Source organism: Triturus cristatus, chromosome 4_2 (genome assembly GCF_964204655.1).
Source record: "Triturus cristatus chromosome 4_2, aTriCri1.1, whole genome shotgun sequence".
In the NCBI taxonomy this organism is placed as follows: domain Eukaryota; kingdom Metazoa; phylum Chordata; class Amphibia; order Caudata; family Salamandridae; genus Triturus; species Triturus cristatus.
The window spans coordinates 241,576,756-241,598,277 of NC_140586.1; the positions used below are offsets into that span (position 1 = coordinate 241,576,756).

General features: G+C 45.3%; 1 protein-coding gene and 1 long non-coding RNA gene across 5 annotated transcripts in view; one reads left to right on the forward strand and one right to left on the reverse strand.

Moving 5' to 3' along the window:
* Nucleotides 1-13,170, forward strand: part of LOC146833536 (uncharacterized) — a 184,318-nt gene extending 171,148 nt beyond the window's left edge. Inside the window, exon 3 of the long non-coding RNA XR_014960596.1 lies at nt 12,039-13,170. This is a non-coding gene — a long non-coding RNA (uncharacterized LOC146833536). The remainder of the gene's footprint in view (nt 1-12,038) is intronic.
* Nucleotides 1-21,522, reverse strand: part of TOM1 (target of myb1 membrane trafficking protein) — a 335,348-nt gene that overhangs the window by 267,314 nt on the left and 46,512 nt on the right. For all 4 annotated transcript variants that reach the window (XM_085601392.1, XM_085601391.1, XM_085601394.1 and 1 more), the window contains exon 2: nt 18,407-18,491. In XM_085601392.1, coding sequence (XP_085457518.1) covers nt 18,407-18,491 — 85 coding nt within the window. The remainder of the gene's footprint in view (nt 1-18,406; nt 18,492-21,522) is intronic.

Sequence of the window (21,522 nt, forward strand, 5' to 3'; positions counted from 1 at the left end):
TCACTAATGCAGTCATCTGTGCTTCTTCCTTTGTCATTTCAACTCCGTCTGTAGTCTATTGCCTTCTCTTCCTGTGCAAAATGCCTCTGCCATAACCCGTTCAGGCACAATGTTTTTTCACAGCACTCTGCAGCCATAGGCTTTAGCCCCCTTGCCTTCAGTACTCTTCTTTTAACTCAGCTTTGTTTGTACTTTTGTCAGCTCCATGTTATATTATGATTAGATGAGATTCCTAGGCCCTTGTAGCATGAGGAGTTAATTCTGTAGTGGCTAACTTAATTTCACTTCCTGCTGGGATTACTCTCTTTAAGTTGTCTGTTCCCAGCGACTCGTAAATTATTTTCTGAAAAAGCTGGCAAGTTCAATACTTTCAAACAATTACCTGTTTTTGTAAATGTAAAACCTTAAAATCTCCTTTATTTCATTATCAATGGAATGGCCCCAGAACATGATAGGCTTCTCGAGTCATTTTTTTTTTTGAAAACGTATTTTTATTGCAGAATTAAGTGTGAGAACTCCATAATAGCTTCCCATGCCCACAATGTGTCCCAAAGGCTCGCATCATTGTAACACTTTACACAGCCATTCAGCCCACATCCCGGAGGCTGGGCGGCACAACATTACCGGCCCCTGAATATCATAACCAAACTGACCCCATAGAGCAGGTAAATTTCCCATGGCAACAGCTGCTTTTCTCCCGTCCGCCTCAGTCCCCAGCTGTCCATCAATATGTCAATACCACTCCCCGAAAACTCCCCCCCCCCCCCTCCCGCCCACCCATTACTGCTGACGGGGGCCCCTAACATGAAATCTAGCTTACTATTGCTACTGCTACCGGATATTCGCCTATAGCCTCCAGGCCTCATGGAGCCCTTCCCTCTCGGTCCTCCTGCTCAGTGCTCTCCAGCCGGTAATCTTTCAGAGCCTGTACTATCTGCTCCCATGCCCTCACCCAGTCCAGTCCCTTCTCATCCCCTGCCCTGGTCGCCTGACGCCTCCTAATCACGCTTTCACAGCTCGCCCACTTCAGCAACTCAGCCATCCATCTCCCATATGACGGGCCCTCCCGCGATTTCCAGTGCCACGTAATTTCCCTCTGGGCCAGCAGGAGGCCCAAGTCAATGAACTTACTGGACACTTTCGTCTTCGCCGTGTGTGGGAACCAGAGCACTAAACAGGCCGCCATATCAAACTCCACCTCCCGGTCTGTGACAGCATTCAGAAGCTCCCCCACCTCAGCCCAATACGTCCCTAGCCGGGGGCACCCCCATAAGAGGTGGTCGAGCTCCGCTCCAAGTTCCAGACATCTCGGGCACGCCGCATCCTGTACCTTAAAATACCGTTTTATCCTTCCCGGGGTCATAGGCTTCTCGAGTCATGTTGAGTTTCTTGTGGCTGAACAGCATTTGCTAAATGAATTTGGCAAAGCCAAAAGGCAAGGCCTATTGGCTTTACCAATGGTAGTTGCTGTATTCAGTACAGAAGAGTTAATGATCCGAGAAGGTTCATTGTAATCCAGCCATCAGTCTGTCACAAGTTTACATCCTAGCAAGAGTGACTCAGCCGTCCAGCCTGCAAAAATTGGCAAAGGAAGAATCTTTGGGCAACGTTTATTTACAGTGCTTAAAAACAGTAGAACCTTGGCCAATGTTTATTTACAGTGCTTAGAAACTGTAGAACTGTGACAAGAGCGTACTTTTTGCATTTTGAAAATGTTTGAAGAGATTTTTGATGATTAGCAGTCGATCTTGCAAAAGCAGGCAACATGGTAACTGTCATAGGTGGCTGGGTTTAATTGGGAGAGGCTGAATAGAGAGTGCCTGACATTGTGTCCGAGATGGCACACTTTTAGTATTATAACTGTATTGTGCGGTCAAGTCTTTCAGAAAGGCAGCTCGTTTGCACTAATATTTTAGGCACTTTTCTGGTCACATTAGTATGGACTCTGGACTGTAGGTGCCAAACTGATAATCTGGGTGCTGTTCTGTCCCAGATGGTTGATGGTAATGAGAAGGTCATTGATTTCACCTCGCGCTCACTGAAGAGAGCTGAAGAGCACTATTCAGTGATTGAATGCGAGGCGTTGGCTTGCACATGGGCCATCAACCATTTCAGCAAAAGACACACAATTGATGGACGGCATGCAGAACAAATCAAAACATTCACTGCCACTGGAATCAAGCTATCCTGGCTGAAGAGGGATGAAACCCCGAAACCGGTCCTAGGATGCTTGTTTACAGTCCAGGGAGGACCTGGCTTGGCAGTTCGGGCTGGACTGTTCCCATGAGGCACAGGGTCAAGACTGATTTGCATATGGCTGGGTTCAAACTGGAATGGCATGGTGAGCAAAAAAACGATGGATTTAGGCCCAGATCTCTGTACGGGGGTGGATGTATGACATTGTTCTGCATTCTGTCCACCAACTGTTGCTTTTATATTTGTCACCCCGAGTGGGACGGGTATGCCCAGACGTGGGTCCCGTGCTCTCCATGCCACTGGAATCAAGCTATCCTGGTTGAAGAGGGGTGAAACCCTGAAACCAGTTCTAGGATGCTTGTTTCCAGTCCAGGGAGGACCTGGCTTGGCAGTTCGGGCTGGACTGTTCCCATGAGGCACAGGGTCAAGACTGATTTGTATAGGGCTGGGTTGAAACTGGAATGGCATGGTGAGCAAAAAAACGATGGATTTAGGCCCAGATCTCTGTACTGGGGTGAATGTATGACATTGTTCAGCATTCTGTCCATCAACTGTTGTTTTTGCATTTATCAACCATTTCAGGTTCTTTACTGTGGGGCTTGCCGTTTCTGGTCCGTACTGACCATAAGCCCCTGGTACATATGTTTGCGTGCAGGAATAGCGAAAGCACTACTCCCAGAATCAATTACGATTGAATATTTGCCTGGGCTCAGAAATGTCCCTGCAGATTTTCTTTCCAGGATACCGCTTGGAAAAAATACACCATTTTCCCCGGACCATGCTGTGTTGTGGGTTAGGGAATGTTCCCTCAACAGACAGGAATGGGAGGTTTGTGCTGCTGGTGATGACTCTAGGGGACCATTAATGGAGTTAGTCGTTAATGGTTGGCCTGCTCTCTCTGAAGATCCCAGTATTGCCAAACCATTTTGGAATGTTCGTGAGGAGCTTAACATTGTTGATGGTGAGCATTTCAGAGGGGATAGGTTACTTCCTCCCCACTCTCTCAGGGAAAAAATCATTAATCTAGTGCACAAGGGTCATCTGGAGCGTAGCTTGACCAAGGCAAGGGTCAGGGAATCCTACTGGTGGCCAGAGGTTGATAAGCAGGTTGAGGAGGCATGGACATTGAAATGGGGATTTCTAGGCACTGTAGCCATGTTCTTAACTTTTCAGGCAAAAACACTCATTGATTTCCAAATAATGAGTGTAAAAGTGTTAAGGTAACTATGTTGTTCCTGCTAACATTTCACATGCTTTACTTAATCTTGCATTCCCTAGGACTGTTTGCTTTTTACAGGATGTTGTAACTTTCAGGCAGAATATTACTCTTGTCTAGTGCATAATTTGAATTCAGTTGCATCCAGGTGTTTATAGCCGGGCGCAATTGGGTTGTAACTGAAGGCAGTGCGAGTTTCTCTCAGTGGGGCAGTATGGTTTTCAGTGGGGGAAGGATGTGGCACTATGGCCAGAAGTGCGAAATTTGGAACAGGGGAACAAGGTCCAGCCTTCATGAGCAGTCCACCAGACCACTCTCTTGAGGAAGCACATTCCCATGCTAGACCTTAGAAGCCCCCGCTAGACCTTAGAAGACCTGGTGTCTTAGCTCCAGCAATTGGAACCCAGCGGTAACAAGTGTGGATTACCCTTGAGGTTCTCTCTGTCACAATCCATACTAAAGTTCCCCTATAGTCTTGCGGGCAGGCCTATGAAGCAGCACAAACTAGAGCAACAGTGACTGTCACCGTTGTCACTGGACCCTTGATCCAATCCGCCTCGCCCATTGGTACCTCCATTGGCCTTGTTTAAGCAGTAGTAGTGCAACTCACCATGGATTGGCAATGCAGGATTTGCACACACACCAAACTAAGTTTGCAAGCTTCACTGTGTCTCTGCTTCATGCACAAGCACTTTTAACATGTGCTGCCTGCTTTGGGGCTACAGGAATAATGAAGCAATGGAGGACAACATTATGTTGCAGTGTTGACTAAATTATGCACCAAAAAAAAAAGGCTACAGCATAATGTGGTTCATTTTCTGATACTTTATTATTTTGACATTTGTACACATACTAACAGTCCCTGCAAAGATTTTGCCTTGTTAGTACCAGTATAACATACAAATGCAGAAGTGAGAAAGATGACCAGTCGACGTTTGCAAAGGGCCTTTCACAGCAACACAAGTCAAATTATTTAGTAACTTTTGATCCTTTTAAGCTAAACATTTTTGTTAAAATCATCAGATTATGCAGCAGATGATGTATTGGCAAACATGGCAGAGCCATAATTATGTGGAAAACATTTGCAAACTAGGATATTTCGCCATTCATGTTTGAACTGCTCTTGCCGAAAAAGGGAGGAGTAGTGCTGATAACAGAAACTTCATGGCTCGGAGACAAATGGCTTGTGATTCCACTTCTAAGCATATTTGGGACATTCAGTGATTGGAAACATATCCCACTTTGTGAATGTATTTTAGTGTCAATAACTCATATTAAACCTTAAATATGTGAATTAATTGGTTTGATTAAATAACATAATAAGCTGCAACTGATCAGTGAAATGCCAAACAAATACAAAAAATTGGGATGTTTTGCTCTTTCTGGACACACCTCTGACTCCGCCCACTGACCCAATCCTCTGGTTATTCCCGCCGTTTGATTTTCCGCCCACAGTTCCTCGTCTTCCCCCCCCCCCCACTTCGACCTCTGCAAATAATCAAGCACAACAGAAATCCCTTGTGAAAATCAACGCTGTTGTGCAAAGGATCCATGCATAACAGAAACTACTTTAAATACACTGTTAAAACAGTGCAACAGTGAGAGGGCAAAAACACATGCACTTCCATGGAGTACTAGAAGCAAAAGAAAAAGTAGCTCCGTGAAAGTAAGCCGTGGAAAGCTGCAAATCATCCAATCAAAACCACTGGTGTGGAGGCTTCGCCATTAGACATTGAAGAGTAAAAATGCGAACAATCGGAATTTGCCTAGCATCGTGACGGTAAGTTCCAATTCTATTAAGGACACGGATGCGAGGATTATGCTTTATTCTCTTCGCTTTATTACATATAAATTTGCACAGCAGCCAGGAAGATTTCGAAATTTATTTTCAAAAGGATTATAACAATACAATTTAGGAACTACAACTCCCGACAACCAAGGAGGAACACGAGTATACAGTCCTTCCTCTGTCTCCATTTCATCAGGTACATAACGTCTTGTCTATCCTGTCACTTCCTCTTTCTTCGCGTAAGTCACGCCATTCCACTACTGGTCCTGTTTTGAACCATCTTTGCCTGAAAAAAACAAAAGAATGTAAGTCGAGGAAACCTCCTATGACTAATGCAAACGTTACAAGAACAAACAACTTGCAATGAGGTATGCAAACCTGTCATCAAAACTATAATATAAGGATAAAACGTTTACTTACTACCATACAGGAGGGTTCGCACCCTTGTGCCGCGGCGGGATAATCCTCGCCTCCGTGTCCTTAATAGAATTGGAACTTACCGTCACGATGCTAGGCAAAATCCGATTCTATGGCAGGACCGGAGGCTTCGGATTATGCTAGTTCAAAGCTTACTTACTACCAGCTGCGCCACATCCAGCACTGGTTTAAAATAAAACCTCTTAAAAGTAGAGTCCGAAGACCAATCAGCGGCCCGCATCAAATCTTCCAAACGCGCTCCCAGCGCGAAAGCTTTAGAGGCCATAGCACCCCTGGCGGAATGAGCGCCGAACTGCTTCGTATCAATGCCAGCTTCCTGCATGACCCAATGTACCCACCTAGCTATGGTAGGAGAAGAGACAGCTTTGTGTGGCTTCTTGAGAGCTATCAAAAGTTGCTGCTCGCCCGGAGGGCAGAGTTCTAGTGTCAAGGCCTCATATGCCTTTAAGCAGTCTACCACACACAGTTTCGGGTTATCCCTAAAAGCCGGGTAGGTAACCGATCGTGAGTGAGACTTGGTACGCCGGCCGATCGTGAAAACGACCCCTTCCGGAGAAAAAACGCGTGCCGAGATGTCCAAAGCTCGAACATCTGAAACTCTCCTACAGGAGACCAAGCATAGTAGCATAGCGAGCTTAGAAGACAATTCCTTCAACTAGAGGTATTTATTGGATTGCCAAGAAAGAAAAAGGTTCAACACAAGATTGACATCCCAGAGGACCGAATAACGAGGCTCCGGCGGTAGCAACAACCTGATACCCCGTAAAAGCCTGCAGACTAAAGGATGTTCTCCCACCGGAGATCCATCCAGCGGAGCATGACCCGCCGAAATTGCTGACCGGATCGCATTAAATCGAACGATATGCCAATCCGTCTGCTGTCGAGCTTGCCAAGAAATTTAAGATGGAAACGACATCTGCGACCACGGGATCCAGATTCCGTCAAAGACACCAACGAACCCATCTCGACCAAGCGGATCGGTAACGTTTTGTGGTGCGATCTGCTCAAGCCTTTGACAAAAGGGTCTCAGCGCCCACCGATGCCGGAAAGTCGCCACACCATAAGGTGGAGCTTCCCCTGTGTGACTAGTTGATGCGGAACCCCGTCCGGGTTCAGAAGCAACTGAGGACACCAGGGGAATAGGATTGGAAAATCCCAAGAAAGTTCCAGAAGAACCGGAAACCAAACTGGAGACTTCCAACAAGGCGTCACCAGAGTGACCTCCGCCTTCTGCTGGCGGATCTGCGCCGCCGTCCTTGTTATCATGGAAAAAGGCGGAAACGCATAGCCCTGTTCCACGCTCCAATCCTGAAGGAAGGCGTCCGTGGCCAGGGCCATTGGGTCCGGTCTCCAACTGAAGAACCGGGGAATCTGATAATCTAGCCGAGAGGCAAAGAGGTCTGCCGAGAAGGGGCCCCAACGAGTGTTTAACCATTGAAAAATTTGAGGGTCCAGCTTCCAAAGGCTGGAATCGTAAAGATGCCTCGAATGCCAATCAGCCACCCGATTGCTGTGGCCCGGAAGATATTCCGCCGTGACCAAGATGTGGTGCTCCAGGCAGAACCCCCAAAAATCCTTTGCCAAATTCGCCAATGCCCGGGAACGGGTGCCCCCCAAGTGATTGACATACCGCACGGCAGTGATGTTGTCCATCTTCAAAAGGACGCAGGATTGAATTCTGTCCTTGGTCCAACATCATACTGCAAACGAACCTGCGAGAAGTTCTAAGCAGTTGATATGAAGAGCATACTCGTCCGAGGACCAAACTCCCCCGGTGGAGAAATCCCCACAACGAGCGCCCCAGCCCGACTTGCTGCCATCGGATTCTATGACAAGGTCTGGAACTGAGCCAAAAATCGCGCGTCCGTTTTATGCCTCCATATGGGATAGCCACCAAGCGATCTCCTCTCTCGCCTCTGCTGATAGAGGAACCGAGTGGTCGTATGACCTGCCCTTCCGCAAATGATACGCCTTTAGGCGCTGGAGGGCCCGATAATGCAGGGGTCACGGAAAAATCGCCTGAATCGAGGACGAAAGGAGACCCACCAAACGAGCCAGGTGCCTCAAGGAGGTGTACGTTTTGGAAATTGTCTGCCGCAATTCATGGCGGATTTTTGCCCTCTTCCACGACGGAAGGCTCAAGGTCGCGTGGACCAAATCCACTACGAACCCGAGAAAGGTGAATGATTGAGAAGGAGCTAGAACTGACTTGGCCTCGTTTATGATTAAACCTAGGCTCTGTAAAAGAGACACCGTTTGATGGAGCTGACGCGATAGTATTCGAGGACATTGTGCCATAAGAAGGAGGTCGTCCAAGTATACGATCATGCGACTGCCCCGAGCTCGAAGGAATTCCACCGCAGGATGGAGCACCTTGGTGAAGCACCAAGGGGCCGAGGAAAGACCGAATGGAAGAGCGGTGAACTCGTATACTAAATCTCTCCAACAAAATTGGAGGAATCGCCGATGGGGGGGGATGGATGGGAATCACCAAGTAAGCATCCTTCAAGTCTAAGCTCACCATCCAATCCGCTGGCAACAGGACGTCGAGAAGAAGATGGATCCCCTCCATCTTGAAGTGACGGTACATCAACCAACCGTTGAATTCTTTGAGGTTGATAACTGGTCAGCGACCCCCGTCGGTTTTGTCTACCAGGAATATATTGCTGAGACAGTCCAGAGGGTGCAAAGTTGATCGGCGAACGGCTGCTTTGAGTAGCAGCTCGGAGACCTCCTCGTCGATCAACTGAGCGTCTGAGAATGTAATAACTAGCGGTCGAGGTCGAGCCTCCTGTTGTGGATCACCGTAAAATTCTATATGGAAACCTTGAATGGTCTGAAGAACCCATGCATCTGAGGTTATGGCTGCCCATGCGCTGTGAAAGGTCGCTAGTCGACCGCCAATTCGAACGTGCGTTGCAGGAATAACACTTACCGCTGGAATTGGCTCCTCCGGAATTGGATTTGAAGCCTCCCCGGCCTCGGAAACGTTGTCCTCGCGTGGGGTATAAGTTGGTGTAATTCACGGTCGAATTATACTGTCCACGACCAGAGCCTTGTCCCTTCGAGTGGTTTTGCTGAAAGCCTCGGCCGGACGAGCGGCCCCTGCCTCGTCCGGCACCGCGGAAAACCCGCTGATAAAAGACTCTTTTGATATTGGATTGAGCTTTGTCCAGCGATGTGAATGTAGAAACAAATTTGCCCAGTTCTTTAATGAAGGGCTCCCCGAACAGGCCACCCTGGGCCACCGCACCAACTTCGGAGGAGGCCAGGTCTCCCAGCTTTGGATCAAGCTTAATCAACAACGAGCGACGACGCTCGGTTGAAAGGGCGCAATTAGCATTGCCCATAAATATAATAGCCCGCTGGGCCCAACTGGAGAGGACTTCTGGGGAAATAGGGCACCCTGAAACTTTTGACTCCTCCGCCATATCCAATATCTTGGTCATCGGTCCGATAGCGTCGAGGAGCTTGTCCTGACAGGACCTCCAGGATCTATCTATACCCTTCCTAGGGTCCTTCACATACTTCGCCAGGAATGTGGCCATTGTCGGGTCCAATTCCGGCGTAGAAGCTATCTTGTCAGGCAGGGTAGGCCTCGGACACTCCGCCCGTAAACAACTCCTGGCCTCCTGTGCAAGGCGTTTACGGAGACGACCTGAAACTAATCTTACCACCTTGTCTCCGGGAACCCAGGCCGCAGAACGGGGGTGCATAATCTCGTCGGGATTAAGCACGTCTGCGTCCTCCTCCGGCGGCACGGAAGTAGAGGGAGTAGAAGACGGCCGTCACGAACAGGAAGACCCTGCCTCCTCATCCGTGTTCCCCTGAGTATCATCCTGACCTGAACCGGGGGAAGGAGGATCGAAAGTACCCTAAGGGGCGTTCGCCGGAGGAATCGCTGGGGCGCCCAACAACGCTTGCGCGCCCAACGACGCTTGCGCCAAAAACGCCGACTATAGGCGCGCAAAAGCATCCACGTCCACCCCTTCCGGACGCTGTTTTTTTGACGCGGAGGACTCTCCGCAGGCTGCCCGCCGGCTGACATCGGATGCTCGGAACGCTAACCTACTGCATTCTTGCACAATTCTGATGGAAAGGCGTTGTTTCATCGTACCCATAACCTCATGGACCACCCGATAGATGGAAGAGTCCACTGCGTCAAAGAACTCATCATCCCAGGGCATATACTCCTGGACTTCCTCCTCATAATAATCTGATTGGGCAGCCATGATAAAGGAAAAAGGTAAGTAACCACTGACAGTGCACTGCGCAACCAGGAGGCTTAGGTAGGATAAAACCACCAGCTAGGGGCAGGCCAGGGATAGCGTAGAGTTTTTTGGGTGACCCCAAGGATCACAATGGGCTTGCACTAACCCAGAACGCGCCACTGCCCTCAGAACCTGACAGGGCAAACTGCCTCCCTGCGCGTTCACCACAATGACAGCAGACAAGAAATGCCAAAATAATGCTGGAATTGGTATATTTTCGCGTAGCACGCGAGTTGGATATGCAAAAAGGGGCCAAAGTGTGCAGGAAATACAAGCGCGAGTTTGCGCGTTCACCGCGGGTAAAACCCGCTATACGGACCCCCGCCGGGGCGTACAGTTATATTATGCGGGAATACAATCTGTTAAACGGACGTCAGAGGTGAGGCAGTATTGGGGCAAGGCTCTGGTCCGTTACCGTCACGGCTTCTCAACTGAGGAGCCGCGTCGCGAGGGCAGCGAGACGAGTGTCCCCCTAGCGGCCCGAGAAGGCGCCGCAACAGCAGGTTGGCGCGCCGGCCGCGTAGGAGCGGAAAACGTTCCCGCGGCCGGCTTAGGGATCTGTAATCAGAGCACAATAGAACTCCCACATGAATAGCGCGCAATATTAAAGCAGTAACCCCTACAGAAACAAACAAAAAATAAAGGGGAATGAAGAAAGGAACTTATCTGGCTGCGGGAGCAGTGAAGAAAGAGGAAGTGACAGGATAGACAAGACATTATGTACCTGATGCAATGGAGACAGAGGAAGGACTGTATACTCGTGTTCCTCCCTGGTTGTAGTTCCTAAATTGTATTGTTATAATCCTTTTGAAAAGAAATTTCGAAAGCTCTCTGGCTGCTGTGCAAATTTATATGTAATAAAGCGAAGAGAGAAAAGCATAATCCGAAGCCTCCGGTCCTGCCATAGAATCTGTCAGCGTTTGCATGCATCAATAAAAGGGTGGCTAACCGGCATGCATTTCGTAGGTTTGTCCTGCAATTGCGGCATCGATCTGCTGTCCTCACGTGGGCACTGTAGGACACCAACTATGCCACACTTTAATTCCCACCATTCTTATCCCCACAAAGGACAAGAGAGGAGGATTGTAGCTGCCATGCAGGACAGCAGGGATTGGCCAGGCCAGGTGTCCAACTCCCACTCTTTCAGCCCGTTATGAGCTGTAAAGTAGGTGCTTGTCAATGATTGGGAGGAAGAAGCTTTAGTTCAGAGGAGGTCCTGCATAATGCAGCTTCAGGAGCAAATTCTACTATAGAGCTGCAAATACAGCCACCTGCTGTTAAACAGTCCTGACTGTTTGAATGAAAACTATGTTGGGATTCCTGAGTGGGGTATGTGTTTGGGTGAGTATTTCTTACATTAAGCCGGCTTCAAAAGTACTCATTTCTTGCCAGATTTGAAGACAGTGGAGTCCCGAGACTGCAGACTACTGTTACAGGTTCCAAAAGTTATAAATAGCATATTGTATTTTTGGGAATAGACCAACAGACTGAGCACTGCTCTTACTGCCTCCAGATAATATCCAGTCCAGTCTTTTTCTTTACACCACACACTTACTTTCAATAGCTGATTTTACATTGATACTAAAATATTCTCAATGTTCAGAAAACGAAATGAGTAGATTGTGAGACCTTTTCTTTGGGTCCTGTGGCAGTAGGTAGTTGTTGGGGAGTGTCAGTGGTGGGTACTGATATTTATCATTCATCTTTCAGGGCTTGAGAATACTTCATTCCATTTGCTTAACACACTTCTATTCGTTTTCTAAAGCAGTCTGTCAAAAGAGGCAATAGCAAACAGTCAAGGATTACTCCAGGAGCTGCTACGGAGATTGTAACTCAAATATACTATGATCTGCAGTCACACTTGATACGTTCACTATCCGGATTTATAGGAGAGACTTGTGGAATGAAACTAAAAAAATCCACTACCCGACTCATATTCCCCTTTATCCAACAAACATCTTCCGCAGCCTATGCGCGAAAAGTGTTCTGCAAAGAGTTTAATGGAAAGCGGACCACCCTAATCTAGGCATGTCCCTAAGCACAGCTGACTGGGTAAGAAAATATCAATGCAACAGAAACTACAATCTGTGCTTTTCAATCTCCTCACAACCTATGTCCTTTTTTCCAGATCACTTCTGGAGTGTGCAGCTTCCGCAGATAGTGGCTCACTGACTGGCTGGGATGTTTATAAAGCGACAATGGAGGCGCTGGTCTCTCCAGTACGACTGAACTATCGCTGCCCCTTCTGGAGAATTACAAGTACTGCGGAATATCCTGCCATGCTAATGCAATTCTCTCTCTTGTGTCTCACACCTTCTCACCGAAGCTTGACGACCGGTAGAGACAACAGTGGCATGTGCAATCCTAGGCTCACAAGAAATATGTGCAGCTACGCAATGCTACAACAATGAAGTAGTGCCAAGTGTACCATCAGGCAATTCCTCCCACCTTTCACCAGGAGTTTTCTATTGCGATTGCAGCTAAAATATGTTTTTATTCTTTAAAGAAGCCATGATTCAGGATTGCATGTGTGTAATTCTTAAGTTACGTAACTGTTTGTAACAACTTAATGCTGACTGTGCTATGCAAACTCCCACATCAAAAGGTAGCTTAGCCAGTGGGAAAAAGATAAAAAAATGCTGTGACCGTAGATCATCAACAACTCACCCAAAAAGAGTGCAAATGAAAAGCTCCCAATTCTGAACAAAGAATGAGTGAAAAAATTGTACAAGACAAGCAAACGTGTGGGGAAAAAAAAGAGAAAAAGTTACTTTCGAAAAATAAAGTTGTGAAACGTGCATGTCTGAGAAATACATTCCCTTACATATGCAAACCACCAGACATGTTTCAGCCTATCCAAGTATTCCACGTCTTGTATCAGGCAACAAAGTCTATCCATTCTGAGTATGAAGATATGTTTAGAAGACCCGTCTAGATGTATACTTTATAGGATGCCTAAATAGAGCCAAGTCCTGCAGTGTCCTCACAGTTTGCGTTGGACACTTTCCACCACCTGTTTCCAAACTACTGGAAAGCAGAAAGAAGGCTATGAGGCAGCACTCCAGCAGCACGCTACAAATTATCACAGGCCACACCCAACAGAGTATCGCCAAATGATTCTCCTTCTGCACTAGGGGAATACAGTAAATTACAGCACACTTACCTTGGAACCATATATATTAAATCTGAAACTGCATTCAAAATGACACATTTTTTATGGCAATATTCCTCTGCTGAGATCAAATAAAAGTGAAAAGCTTAGGAACTGCCCTTGTGAGACTGCTAAAGTTGAAATTCTATTAACATTAATAAAGCGAATACGAAAGTTTGGGACTACCAGGATTATAATGAAATAGAAGACAATGCGAACAAGCACTGGCAATCGTAATAGGTCTGGCAATGGTCACCAGTCTTTTGGCTTTGTCAATGCTTGTTTTGTTAAGGTTTTGTTAAACAACTGTATTGTTGGGGGAGCCGCAGACCCTCATCAATATAAAAGAAGAAAAAAAACACTGGCTAACAGCAACAACAAAAAAAGTGGGCCTAAAAAGAGACACTGCCTTAGTAGTCCTGACACTAAAAGAATCTACATCGTCTGCAGATGTATTATTTGTGAAAGGGCAGAAAGCTGTCATTCACAGTGAAGCTAGCCAATTACTGTAGTGGGCGGAGCCACTGTTCCATTCTAGATGTGGCTGTAGAGGGTTGGAAGAAAAATGTGAATGACACAATAACAGACCAATGAATGATAGGACTTGCATAGCATGCATCTACTCAGTGTGTACCGGACCTGAACAGACAAGATAAAGATTACACCTCTCACACTCAATGTAGATAAAACAAAAATGCTTTTAAAGCTTTCTGAAAAAGGGGTTAATTCTAGTCTCCCTGAGCATACAAGGAAGTCAATCTCAAGCCTGCTCCTCAGAGACAGTGAAAGAGGAACCACTTCTACTTACACATTTGAATCGAGGGACTGCCATCAAGGGGACATCGGAAGAGTGGAGTGCTCTTACCGGGCGATATTGTCTTAGCATCTCAGAAAGATACCATGGGCCAGTCTTATAGAAAGCCCAATGGGCTGATACCAGTGATTTAAAAAGAATTCTCTTCCTCATCGGCAGCTAATGAATGCTCGCCAAATAGGAGGAGATAGAGGCGCGCCTTGGTAGTTTGAATAGGAGGCGTGCTGCTGCATTCTGCACCACTTGCAGGTGCTAAAAGTGGTAACCGGGTAGACCAAGAAAAAGCATGTTAGCCTAATCAAGTCTAGAAGTAACCAGGGTGTGAACTACTGTTCTCTGCGCATCCAAAGGCAGTAGGTGCAAATCTGTTTTCTAATGCCCTCATAATCACAAAGCGGGATCTGCCCACCAAACATGACTGAGGTTTAAATGAAAGCTGACAGTTTAATTGAATACCCAAATTCTTGGCCACTAAAGCTGGAGGAGGTAGCGGGGGAGGCTTCCCAGGCCAACAGGACTCCCCTACCGTAGGCAGGGGCTCGACCAAATAATAAAACTTCTGTTTAATCCTTATTGCATTGCAAATATTAGCCCTCATCCAAATCATGACTGCTCCTGTACAGGCAGAAAAAGCTTATTTTATCCCACAAAATCCTTCATTTATTAACAAGAATGCAGTGTAGGGATTTCAACATACATTTAATTTGAAAATGCTTCTTATTGATTTTCAAAATTTGAAGCAGAAAAAGCTTCTTCTGCAGCTAAAGTGCTATTACCATATGAAAGAAGAAGCTGAGAGTCATCCGCATAGGAGATGGTCCTAATACCAAAGGATTCTACTAAAGCATCCAATGGGTACATATAGATAGTAATCAATGTTGGGCTTAATGATGAGCCCTGTGGTACCCTGATAAAGGGTCTTCGTGTTAGATGAATAAGGGGCCATCCTTACTGCCTGTCCTCTACGATCCAGAAAGAAGAGGATCCACTTCATGGCCGAACATCCCACCCCCAAAGCAAATAGGACTTGTAAGAGGATGGCATGAGACACAGTATCAAATGCCGCAGAGAGATCCAATACTATCAAAGGAGCATTACGGCCCTGATCCAGGGTCAATTTAATGGAATCTGAGATTTCCAGAAGAGCAGTTTCCGTGCTGTGCTGCCGTTGGAAAGCCGAATAAGAGGGGTGTAACAGACCATATTGCTCCAAATATTCAGAAAGCTGAGAGTTGACAATTTTATCCAAGATGTTTTGGAGCTGCCACCAACAAAGAGACCGGTCTAAAGTTGGACAGCAATTTCCTATTATCTGATCATATCGTTTTTTTTTATTTTTTAGGAGTGGGACCACTTTTGCCCGTTTTCAAATAGAAGGAACCCGCCCAGTCAGCAAAGTAGTATGAAAAAGTTCGACAAGCAGGATTTATATTGTCCACCACCTGCACTAGGATTGAAGGTGGCAAGAATAGCTATTTTTAAGTCTTCAGAATTCTTTAACCAAAATTGAGAAAATTCACAGGCTGGTGGCAGAGTCTGTCCAATCATCGGTGCCAATAATACTGCTGAAGTAGCCTGAGAAAGGAGATAAGGCTGAATTTTTATGATTTTTTCCCCTCAAAGACATACCTTAGTTTAGTGCATAGGTCTGAACAAGCACTAATAGGGGGAGCAGCAGCTTTAGGATTCAGAAAGTTTGAGACAATCTAAAATATTTCAATTGACTTATTATCAATCTCTGACACTTTCTAGGTGTAATAACTGCTCTGTGCTACCCTTATGGCCACATAATTTTTTCTTTAGTGCCTCCTTATAATTAATTTTATCCAATGATGAGTAATTTCGCCTCCAGATCCTTTGCAGTTTGATAAAAATGTTTTTTCTCCTCGGGGACTGTGGAAGAAAAGCATACAGAACTCGTCTTTGTTTTGTGCAAATATTCAATGAGGCAAGCTGATCAGCTGCAGTCTACAACCATTTAATTAATTACTAATGCATCTTTTTCTGCATCTCCAATAAAACTAGGCAAGATGACACAAAAAATATCAGTTAGCTCTGAAGTATTCCAAGCCTTAAGAGTGGCAGGGGTTACTTTATGTTCCTGAGCATAGTCCAACCCTAAGAGCCAGGAGATTGGGATCAAAAAGTGATCTGACCATCTTACTTACCACAAAAAGAACCCCGACTACTAATTAAGTATTGGAAAAATTCTGATCTATTGTTTGCCCTGCTGATTAAGCCAGTAGTGTTGAGCCCAGGCACAAGTTAAAAGAGGCTAGAATCACAACCAGTAATCCAGTTAAGGGTACATCAGAATCATCCACATGCAAGTTAAAATCTCCTGATAGCATAACATTGGTGTACTGCCGTATCTTATGTGCCAGCACCTCGTCTAGAGATTTAATATACTCACCAGCATATCCTGAAGGTCAATATATTAAGGATCTGGTAAAAGACGACTGCTGTGAAGAGGAGATACAGAAGCCAAGCCCTTCTACTCTTTTAAGATTCACCAGTGAGAAGGTTGACCATTTAAGATTCCACTTATAGGAGATTACTAGCCCCTGTCATCTTTTGCCTGACTTCTCTTGATGTTTGCAAGCAAAAATGTCTGGAAAAAACCAACTGAATATTTGGGACCAAATCTTCCCCCATCCAGGTTACGGTCATAACAGGACATCCAACTGATTATCCTCCAAAAGGTTGCAAATATGTAACGCATGCTTCTGGAGGAACCAAACGTTAATTAAGGCAGAGTTATTATAGTTAGCCATTCCTGGGACCGTAAGGCTACAGTCAGCTTCTCCCCGCCTATCAATAAGCATACATACAAACGGGAGAACTACCCGGCATGCACAGCAGGATACCAGTCCCATGCAATTTAATAGTACTGCAGAGTACTAACACTGCTGTCTGGTTTTAAATGTATACAATCTCTGGAGTCAAACAATGAGGTCAATGTCTTCACTCTTCTGCTAAGAAAAAGCATGGTTGCACACGGTCGGGACGTGGACGGTTGCAGCCGGACATGCCTTTGGCACGCCTGCAGTGCACGTCCACGCCGCGGCCCTGATATTGAAGAGGAATGTCTGAAAGCGCCTATAAGTAGACTACACATATAATTTGGGTAAAATAAAAATAAAAAGTCTTGACTAACCAGACCTACCAAGGCCAGCTAAAAGCCCCATCTTGCTAGAGGCACATACTTATATCAACAATGATAAAGTGAAGAACTATAAAATAGAAGGCTAATATGACCAGAATGCAGTGCAGAAATGCAAGGCTAATGAGATACTAAAGCCAAACCCTCCCAGGGTCACACATCTTTGAAATATTGGAGCTTGCTGTGTATCTGCAGTCACACAACACAGTTCTGTCCTTGCAATTTGCCTAAATGTTCAAAATTTGCAATGACCCTTCACAACTGCCAATGTTTATCATGGCCCCAGTGTGCAACTATACAACAAACTTTGATAAACTGAAAGTCACTTTTGATTGTATGTATGTGCTCAATCACCCATCTAACGTTGCTAACCATGAACCAGCAGATAGAAAGCGAAGTTGGACTTGGGTAGAACTTCGTCATGGAAAGCAAGGAACTATTCTAAGTTTACAAGACAGTATATATTCGAAGTACTAACACATTACCATGGCAGCGAATATGATAATAAAATCTCTGCTGTCCTCTAAATAATGGTCACTGCACTCTGACACTATCATGCCCACATGCAGTATCCTGAAATTGACTACATATTAAGGTAGCGGTGACTGAGGACAAAGAGGGTTTAGAACAAGAGAAAACCATGTTACCGTGAGATTGCTGTACATCGACTTGTCAGAGGGGCCGGAGAGTCCACTATGCACCCACTTTATTCTCCAGATACCAGAAATGAGACTCCTTATTTCCCTAAATTATCTATATATTACTTAAAGCAGTCCCTCATCTGACCTTACTAGGATTTTGACTGGAAGCCCTTAATTTTGTTCTTTGAACTCAGATTCTCTCAATCCTACAGTTTCAACATTTTCTCTTTGATTACATTTTCGGTATTTTTCTTTAGCACACTGAGGTGACTGTTTAGTAGTATTTATTTCTTTATAAAAACTCTGACTAAATGAATGGCTATCTACAGTGCCTTAAAGTTATCTACATATACTTTTTCTGTAGCCGGAAAGTCAGAGTTGTCCATCAGCGCCATGAGACCTTTGGGTGATATGTGCGCTCAATAAATACCCCTGATTTGATATAAAGAAAAACGTGAAGAGGTAAGATTAATAAGTGGGGAGTGGGTGAGATCTACCTGGGGGAATCTCTATCTGCCTGCAGAAATCCAGATAGCAATTTGGGGCTAGCTACATCAAAGTAAACCAGGCCCTTGAAGTACCTAAGAGAAAGTGAAGAGTCCTTCATGTACTACCTTCAGTTTCTGGACTCCCTCCGTCTCACACTTTCCTCTGATCTCCTGCTTCCCCAGAACCCCAAGCTGCTAGCCCTTCTGAAGTCTAAAACCGGTTTCCCCATTATGCTTACCCCTCTTCCGTCTCATTGATGATGTCACAGATGTCTATGTTGAGAGCCCAATCCTCAGCCTGCAGGGCACCGTCTGTGGCCTTCTCTATGCAAACCAAAAACAGAACACAGTGAATGATCAAGTCAGTAAGGGTCTATGGCGCAACACAACACTATCCTTCATTGCGAACAGTTTGGATAGAACAGACAGGGAAGGCTGACAGCAGTATACTTGCATAAGGTTGTAATTGATCAAGTATTCTGCTGTCACAAGAGCGGTAGCCACTCATGCAGGAGATAAGTTCTTTATTTCCTGTTAGGCCCTTAAGTTACAACCAGAGCCTAATAATACCTGTTAATTCCCTCCAAATGTTATCAACTTCCAGGCTTTACTCACAACACAGACATCATTCTATGAATTATCTCATTCTCACAGCAGCCACACTCAACATTCTATAGCATACCAAAACAGCCCTTGAATACATAGACACAACACATCACTGCATCATCCCCTTTCCTTACACACAGTACAAAGCATACATGCCACATCACTCCAAAAAACACAAGCAATTGCAATGTAATAGTTCTCGCATTTACGAGAGTTTGAGCAATTGGCATTGTAAATGACAATGCCTTTCATCGATGTGTTGTTTTTAAAACAGATAAAGAAAAGGCGTTGTCATTTATATTGCCAATAGCTTAAACTCTTGCAAATGCAAGACCTGTTGCATTGCAAATGCATTCGGCGCCCGTGTTATGAAGATTTGATTTTTTAAAGCGCTGAGAAAATAGTGCAATTAAAGCCTACTGGATAACAACATGGGTAACAGGGATTGTCCTCATGGAAGGTTACAAAATGAGACAAGGCGGTACTAAGGACGGACTACTTAGCCTATTGACCAATGAAAAGCCACATTTTACAGTGGTAAATGACACAAGCCAATGAAAAATATGGGCAGAGAGTGGGCAGAGCTCGGTGTCCATACCTGAATACAACATGCCTCACAGAACAGCGCACTGCCCAGGCTCGACCTAAAAAGGGAGACAGAGGAGGGTCGAACGTGCGCTCATGAGTGTATGGCTATAACCACAGAAACATCTTCATGAGCTTCTGCTGAACGAGCTTAGTGGAAATCAGGTAAGGAGTAAAGTGTGTGTGGGGGTGTGCGTTTGTGGTGTGAATATGTGTGTGTATGTGGGGGTGGGAGGGGGTTGTCCCAAATGTGAAATAGACAACTTTACAAGTTAGGACAGAGGTACATTGACAGTGCTGTCTATGTGTCCTAGTACTGGATAGACTACCAACATATCATCAATGTAAGTAGATGTGGAATAAAGAATAACAATCTAAGCTTCCCAATGCACGCTTGGCAATTTCTTAGCAGCTGATATTGCAGAGTTGATATATGCTCAGGTCAAGATATTGAACATTGATACCGGGACATTGATACCGTGACATACAACCACCCAGGGTTGCTCATGAAAGAGTTATGAGATGTTTTTAAATTGAGTCAGCGCCTTGTCCGCACCTTGAGTTAGATTCAATGTCCAATGTGCTACATGTTTTATTCTTCCTACAGTATTTGGCATCCAGGCGCTGCTGTGCTTTTAATTATCAGTCGATGTCGCAGTATCTTTCATCTGGAAGCTCTTCTCCAAAGTAGTCTTCATCAAAAGCTGTCCGACCAAGAACACCTGGCTTATTCCACTTTTTGAATCATGATACACTGTATTTGGCCTCTTCAAGTTTAGTCATTTCTTCACATAAGTTACATCTATGCTTGCAGTACATTCTTTTTATTTTATTTACACAGTATTGATACTCAAAGGAGGCCACTTCAAAGCATTAAACAAGGAAGTAGATTACTGGGAGTAGGGGAGGAATACTGAATACTCAGATACGTCTTGTAATATAGACGAGCTTGTAATAGAGGAAAAAACAGCTTTGATGTAATCCAAAGTCCTGTCAGAATAGATACATCTTCTGACTGATTCGAGGTGTAGCAGGGAAGTTTCAAAGGGAGATACATCTTGGTAATTGGAGTGCTGCACCCTGCAAAACGTTTGTATCTCATCAGATGGGCCAACACTTTAACCTGCTTAGGACCCAGCCAGCTGATATCAAAAGGATGGAAAGGTAGGAGGACACTGGTCTGTGACAAAGCCTGATGGACAAGACCAAGAGCTTTGAATTCAACCCATTGGTCGGTTGGGAACTAATCAAGAGGCATCAGAAAAGGTAGCATGGTATGTACACCTTAGGCTAGGGATGAGGCGTGAAGATGGATTTTGCAACCTTAGAAGCTTAGGAATCAAAATGTCTGGTGGCCCACATTTCATATGTTACAGTAATTGATTTTGAAAGTGACCATCCTAGACAAAGGGGATCATTTGAATCAGAATTATAGAGTGCAGATGTTAAGAGAAGAGGTCTGGTACATAGGTGATAGGAAGCATTTTTCGGTGGTGGTGCTCATTTGAGAAATCAGTAACAGTTTTGAATTTAACAGGACTCTCAATCTATGAACTTTTAGGGAAGGAGGTGACCAAGCCTTCAATGAGGGCAGGCAGACAAATGCAAGTGAGGTTGAGTCACCACTACTAAGTAGCAGGATCTCCATTTTGTACTGATATACCAAGCTTTGGATATGTGATACACAATTTAAGAGGAGTAGATAGTTCCCAGTTTCATTAGTTACTCTGATGCGCTGGTCTTGTCTGCATCCATAACAGACCCACAGAGGATAGTAAACGCGCTCGCGGCGCATTACGAGAGAGTATATATCCCAGAGGCCACTGCCACAGTAGAGGAAGCATAGGCATTCCTTAGAGATATCCTTATGCCTACACTAACGCCAGAGGAAGCCCAAGACCTTGAGACAGACTTCACCGCAGATGAGTTAGCACTGGCCATAGATGCTATACAGTCAGGGAAAGCCCTTGGACCTAATAGTATACCCATTGAACTTTCCCAAAAAACAGCTACGGCCATTACACCACATTTATTAAATATGTATGTTGACAGCCTAAAAACTGGAGAACTCCCCAAAGACCAGCGAATGGCGACGATAATAGCTATTCACAAACCTGGAAAGCCCGCCCAGAAAAGTACATCATATCGGCCCATATCACTACTC